The sequence below is a fragment of the Calidris pugnax genome, unplaced genomic scaffold (genome assembly GCF_001431845.1).
Source record: "Calidris pugnax isolate Ruff unplaced genomic scaffold, ASM143184v1 scaffold6, whole genome shotgun sequence".
Lineage (NCBI taxonomy): Eukaryota > Metazoa > Chordata > Aves > Charadriiformes > Scolopacidae > Calidris > Calidris pugnax.
Window position 1 is genome coordinate 395,461 of NW_015090761.1, and position 5,342 is coordinate 400,802.

Consider the following 5,342-nt stretch of genomic DNA (forward strand, 5'->3'; position numbering starts at 1 on the left):
CCGGGCACCCCGGACCCCCATGGGGCAGCTGGGAGGGTAAGAGGTGCTGGAATGGGTGATGGGGGTCTCAGGCTTGTCCCCCCACATGGTCCTACCCAGGGGAGGCTGCACCCAGCATGGGGTGGGGGGACAGGGAGGGGGTACAGGGTGATGGAGGAGAGGTTGGGGTGCTCAATTGGGAGGCAAGGAGCACCCCGGGGCTCTGAAGTTGAAAGAGGATGAGGATGAGGAGGAGGAGGAGGAAGAGGAAGGTCTGCCAGTGTGCACCTTTCGGGTGCCGGAGGGGGGATTTAGGGGGGCACAGGGCAGCTGAAACACCCAAGGGGCTGAGCACTTTCTCCCTCCAGCCCCACACAAGGAGGGGGTTGCTGGGGGGGAAAGCAGATCCCAGCCTGGATTTTGGGGGGGGTTGGAGATAGGGGATGCTCAGCCGTTATCTTTTGCATCCCCCAGATTACGTCCGGCCCACGCCCCCGCCCCGCAGCGGGTACCACCGCTACCAGCTCCTCCTGTACCAACAACCAGCTCACACAACCATCACCCTGAGACCCGAGGAGTGGGTCTCCCTGGGTAAGGAGCAGCCATGCCCTCCATGTCCACCCCACACCCCATACCACGTCGGGGATGGCATGGGGCATGGCGTGGAGGGGGTCCAGAGAAGGGCAACGAAGCTGGTGAGGGGTCTGGAGCACAAGTCTTATAAGGAGAGGCTGAGGGAGATGGGGTTGTTGGGTCTGAAGAAGAGGAGGCCGAGGGGAGACCTTCTCACTCTCTATAACTACCTGAAGGGGGGTGTAGAGAAGCGGGGGTCGGTCTCGGGAGAGGGGGGATTTAGGGGGGCACAGGGCAGCTGAAACACCCAAGGGGCTGAGCACTTTCTCCCTCCAGCCCCACACAAGGAGGGGGTTGCTGGGTGGGAAAGCAGATCCCAGCCTGGATTTTGGGGGGGTGTTGGAGATAGGGGATGCTCAGCCGTTATCTTTTGCATCCCCCAGATTACGTCCGGCCGACCCCCCCGCCCCGCAGCGGGTACCACCGCTACCAGCTCCTCCTGTACCAACAACCAGCTCACAACTCTATGATGTCCCCAGGGGCTTTCCCAGGGGTAGGGGTAATGCCACAGGTTGGGGGATGCTCCTTTGGTGCAAAGTGACTTCAAATCCTCACACGGGACACAGTGGGGTGTTAAATCATAGAATCACAGAATGGTTCAGGTTGGAAGGGACCTTAAAGACCACCTTGTTCCAAACCCTTTCCATGGGCAGGGACACCTCCCACCAGCCCAGGTTGCTCCAAGCCCCCTCCAACCTGCCCTTGAACCCCTCCAGGGATGGGGCAGCCACAGCTTCTCGGGGCAACCTGGGCCAGGCTCTCACCACCCTCCCACCAAAGAAGTTCTTCCCCACATCTCAGCTCCATCTCCCCTCTTTCAGGGTCAAACCCTTCCTCCTCCTCCTAGGGCTCCCCTCCCTCATCAAGAGTCCCCCCCCATCTCTCCTGGAGCCCCTTGAGGGACTGGAAAGCAGCAGAAATCCTTGGCAAAACAGTTGGTAACGGCCTGGGTAGCGGGATGGGAAGCAGGGAGAGATCTCAGCGGTGAAATTGGGCTGAGTCCTCGCTGGCACGTCCCTGTTTCCCTCCTCCTCCTCCTCCCCCCAACCCCATCCAAAAAAAAAAAAAAAAAAAAAAAAGAAAGGTTTGAGATCTCAGCGGTGAAATTGGGCTGAGTCCTCGCTGGCACGTCCCTGTTTCCCTCCTCCTCCTCCTCCCCCCAACCCCATCCCAAAAAAAAAAAAAGCTGTGGGAATTGCATCACTGTCACCTCGGAGCGTGCAGATACGGATCAGCCGTGGGGCGATGGTTTAGCAAGGGATTGCTCAAACCCGGGCTGACACAACGCCCGCCAACTCCCAGCTCCCCTCCGCCTCCCAAAAAGCTTCTCCCCCCCCTTCCTCCCCCCCCAGGATGCAATTGGGACCGTTCCCACTGCTCCATCCCCGATGGGATGCTCCCTGAGGGATGGGGGTCACCCGTGGGACCCCCGACACGGGGAAAAAAATGCCAGGGGTGGGTTTTTTCCCCAGGGAGGGAGCCCCCGGGAAGGAGCATGAGGTGCTACAGCTCACGTGGCCTCAGAGAAGGGAAATTTCAAAACTTTCCCAGCCCGGGGACCACATGAGCACAGCCCGATGGGCAGGTCAGGTCGGTGCCTCTCGTGTCTGCGCCGGCCTGACTCACCCCTGCACGGCTGCACCTCCTTGGGGGGGGAGGTGAGAGGCAGTTAGGGGGGTTTCTGGGGTCCCCACACCCCCCCTTCATTCTGGCCGAGACCCCCAGTGTGGGGCCGTGATGCTCAGCCCTGGCCGGAGCGGGCGGCTGCTGCGAGTTTCTCTGCGGGTTATTTCTGCCCTTCGGTTTGCTTTCCAGCTCATTAACTCCGTTCCTTAATGACGTGCGTTGAAGCCACCCCCCTGCCAGCAAAGAGGGGCTCTTTCCCGGCCCCTCATCTCCAGCAGGGTCGGAGGAAGGGGCTCCACAGCCATCACCCGGGGCCACACACACCAGTATCCCCATCACAGCATCTCAGGGCTAGGAGGGGAGGCTGGGACACCTTTTTCCACAAAAATCCCCTTATTAGCAGGATGCACGGCTCCAACCCCTAAATTTCGCACCCAAAGGGGTCCAGCCACCAAACCCACGTGTCCTGCAGAAGATCCCCTCCATGTCCCCTTGTCCCCCCAGGTGCAGGGGGGCCGGGGGCTCCCCATCCTGTGCCCTCTCCATCCCATCCTCAAGTTTCTCGGCTCTTCCCGGGCTCCCTGGAAAAGACCAGTGAAAAAAAAAGCAGAGGATATTTTTTTTCCCCAACATCTGACTCCTGAGCATCCATCGCCCTTTGTCAGACGCTGCTTCGGAGGAGGCTGGTATTTAAGTAGTTGGTTGAAGGTCATTTTTAACCATTTGACTGCTACATCCCAGCCTGGGCTTCTCCAGCCCATCTCTTCCGTTCCCAGAGCAGCTGGTGAGCGGGGCATGAGCCCTAAAAGCAGCCAAAGGATGAGATTTTGGGATGAACATGGATGGAACTGCCAGTGCATCCAGCCCTGCGTGGCTGAGCGATGGGGTCTGGCCCCGTGGTGCAAAGGCAGCACACGAGGGAGAGGAGCAAACACTCGTGGAAACAGGGAGGGCCTGACTCTGGACCACGGAGAACTTCCCCCAGCTCCTCCACGGCTCTGGCGTGGTCCTCTCCTGGGCTACAGGAGATGTGGGTTCTCCTGGAGATGCTGCAGGCACAGCTTGCAGCCTCACTCAGGGTTTTCCATCTTGCTTGGCCTTAAACCAGCCCTTTCTTCTTGCTTTTCTTTTGTCCTACATCTGGTGGCAACGATGTCTCCACCTCACCAAAGATGGTGGCACCCATCGTCACCATGTAGTAGCCCCGGAGAGGGAGAGATGTCCTGTCTGGAGCATCCCTCCCAGCATCCGGATGCATCCAGCATCCAGCACCACATCCTTGTGCCACCCATCCCCAGCATCCATCCCTCTGGCACCTTCTCCTCCAGTAGAGGAGCCCATTTTGGGGGGGGAAAGATGGAGCAGAGCATCTCCCTCCTTCACCCTCCACGGACGTGGGCTTGCGCTTTGGTGGCCCAACTGGGAAATGGTTCTGGGCCAAACTGGGGAAGGTGGTGTGTGCCAGGAGGGATGGCAGGAGCTCAGTGGTGGAGCTGAGGGGTTGGAGCCTCCAGAAGAGGGCACTAAAACAGGTCCTGCCCGTCCCAGCTCCCCCAGAAAGAGCCATTCCTGGTCCAAATCCCTGGGAAATCAAAAAACGAGGGGCAACGGCGAGTATGGAAAATAAATCTCCCCCCCACCAACCCCAACTTGGCTTTGAAGCTCAAAGGGAGCGAGGATGGCTCCGTGGTGGTGGCTCCAGTGCCCACCCTGCCACGGGGATGTCCCCCATGGGATGGCACTGATGGGCAGAGGGTCGTGCAGTGTCACCCCCAAAGGTGCCCGGGGGACAGTGGTGGAGAAAGAGGGGGGGATGCAGGACCCTGCTTCTGTTGTGTGTCCCCCCACAGCGAGCCCGGTGCTGGTGGAAATGGTGAAATCAGGTGTTTACGGCAGAGGTGTTTCTCCAGGGTGGCTCTTGAGCAAAAAGACTTGTTTCATCAGGAAAAAGACAACCCCTCCTGATCCTTCTCCTCGAGTGTTTCTCATCAGCTGACTCTCGCCTGGAGACCTCGCCCCAAAATCTCTCCTGGAGCCTCAGTTTCTCCTCTGGAGTCTGATTCACTCCACTTTTTTGCAGTTTTGCAGCTAAATTGTGACCGGGCAGCAGCTCTGTCCCCGCGTGGGACTGAAGATGGGGACCTTTGGGGTGTCCCCAAGGCTTTACGGGCCACATCAGAGGGTGCAAAGCCCTTCCTCCCTGCTCGCCCCAGGAGACTTTACCAGCCCTGTTTGTCGTTGAGTGAGATGGAAGATAAGAGTTTGTGGTCTGGGAAATGTCAAAGCCGCCCATCGCATCCCCAGGCGCTCTCCATCCCTGGGTCGGGGAAATTCGGGTGGCACGGTGGCCACTGAGGACCTCGTGGCCCACCTGCAACCTTCAGGAGGGTGGAGACCTTTTGTTTCCCACCTTTTTCCTTTCCTTTGTGGGGGGAACTTTAATTAGCACAAGATCTTAAGGCTTAATTGCACCTGCCGGGCACTGCTGTATCTCCTTCTGCTGTGCTCCAGTCACCCACCAGCTCCGGTGAAGTTGGGGAGATGCTCCTCAGCATCCCCAAAGCTCCTCCTGCCCTAGGAAAGGCATTTTATACCCGGAAAGGGACTTTTTTGGCTCCCAGAAATGTTGCCTTTTGGAAGTGGTGAGTCCTTTGGGAAGCAGGGAGCGGGGACGAGCCTTTCCCCATGTCTCCATCCCTCTCCGAGCTTCGCCACGGAGTTGACTCGCCAGCCCAGGATCTCCTGCGCCCCCGATCCCCCCAGCTGGAAAATCGGGTCGGACCAGGGCCCCCGGGGGGAAGGGAAAGGCTGTGGCTGGGACGGGAGGTGGTGGCCCAGGGCTGGAGGGAGCCCTCGGTGCCGGCCAAAGTCCCCGGGTGTCACTTAATGGTGACCAAAGCAGCCGGTGGCCTCCCGCCCACCTCCTCCGGGTCATCATTAATCTTGGCAGAAAAGCATCAGGGCTCCTATCAGGGCCAACGGCCCCGTTGATGAGGCTGATAAATTATAGCTGGACACGTGTCATCGTGTGTGTCCCCCCCCTCCACCTCCTTCCCCAGCACTGTGGGGACGGGGAGAAGCGAGGATGGGTGGTTTTGGGGGGT

The 5,342-nt window shown here is 59.3% G+C and overlaps 1 protein-coding gene across 1 annotated transcript in view; it reads left to right on the forward strand.

Annotated features, from left to right (window-relative positions):
• Nucleotides 1-5,342, forward strand: part of PEBP4 (phosphatidylethanolamine binding protein 4) — a 186,945-nt gene that overhangs the window by 166,297 nt on the left and 15,306 nt on the right. The window contains exon 8 of the mRNA XM_014948847.1: nt 454-570. Coding sequence (XP_014804333.1) covers nt 454-570 — 117 coding nt within the window. The remainder of the gene's footprint in view (nt 1-453; nt 571-5,342) is intronic.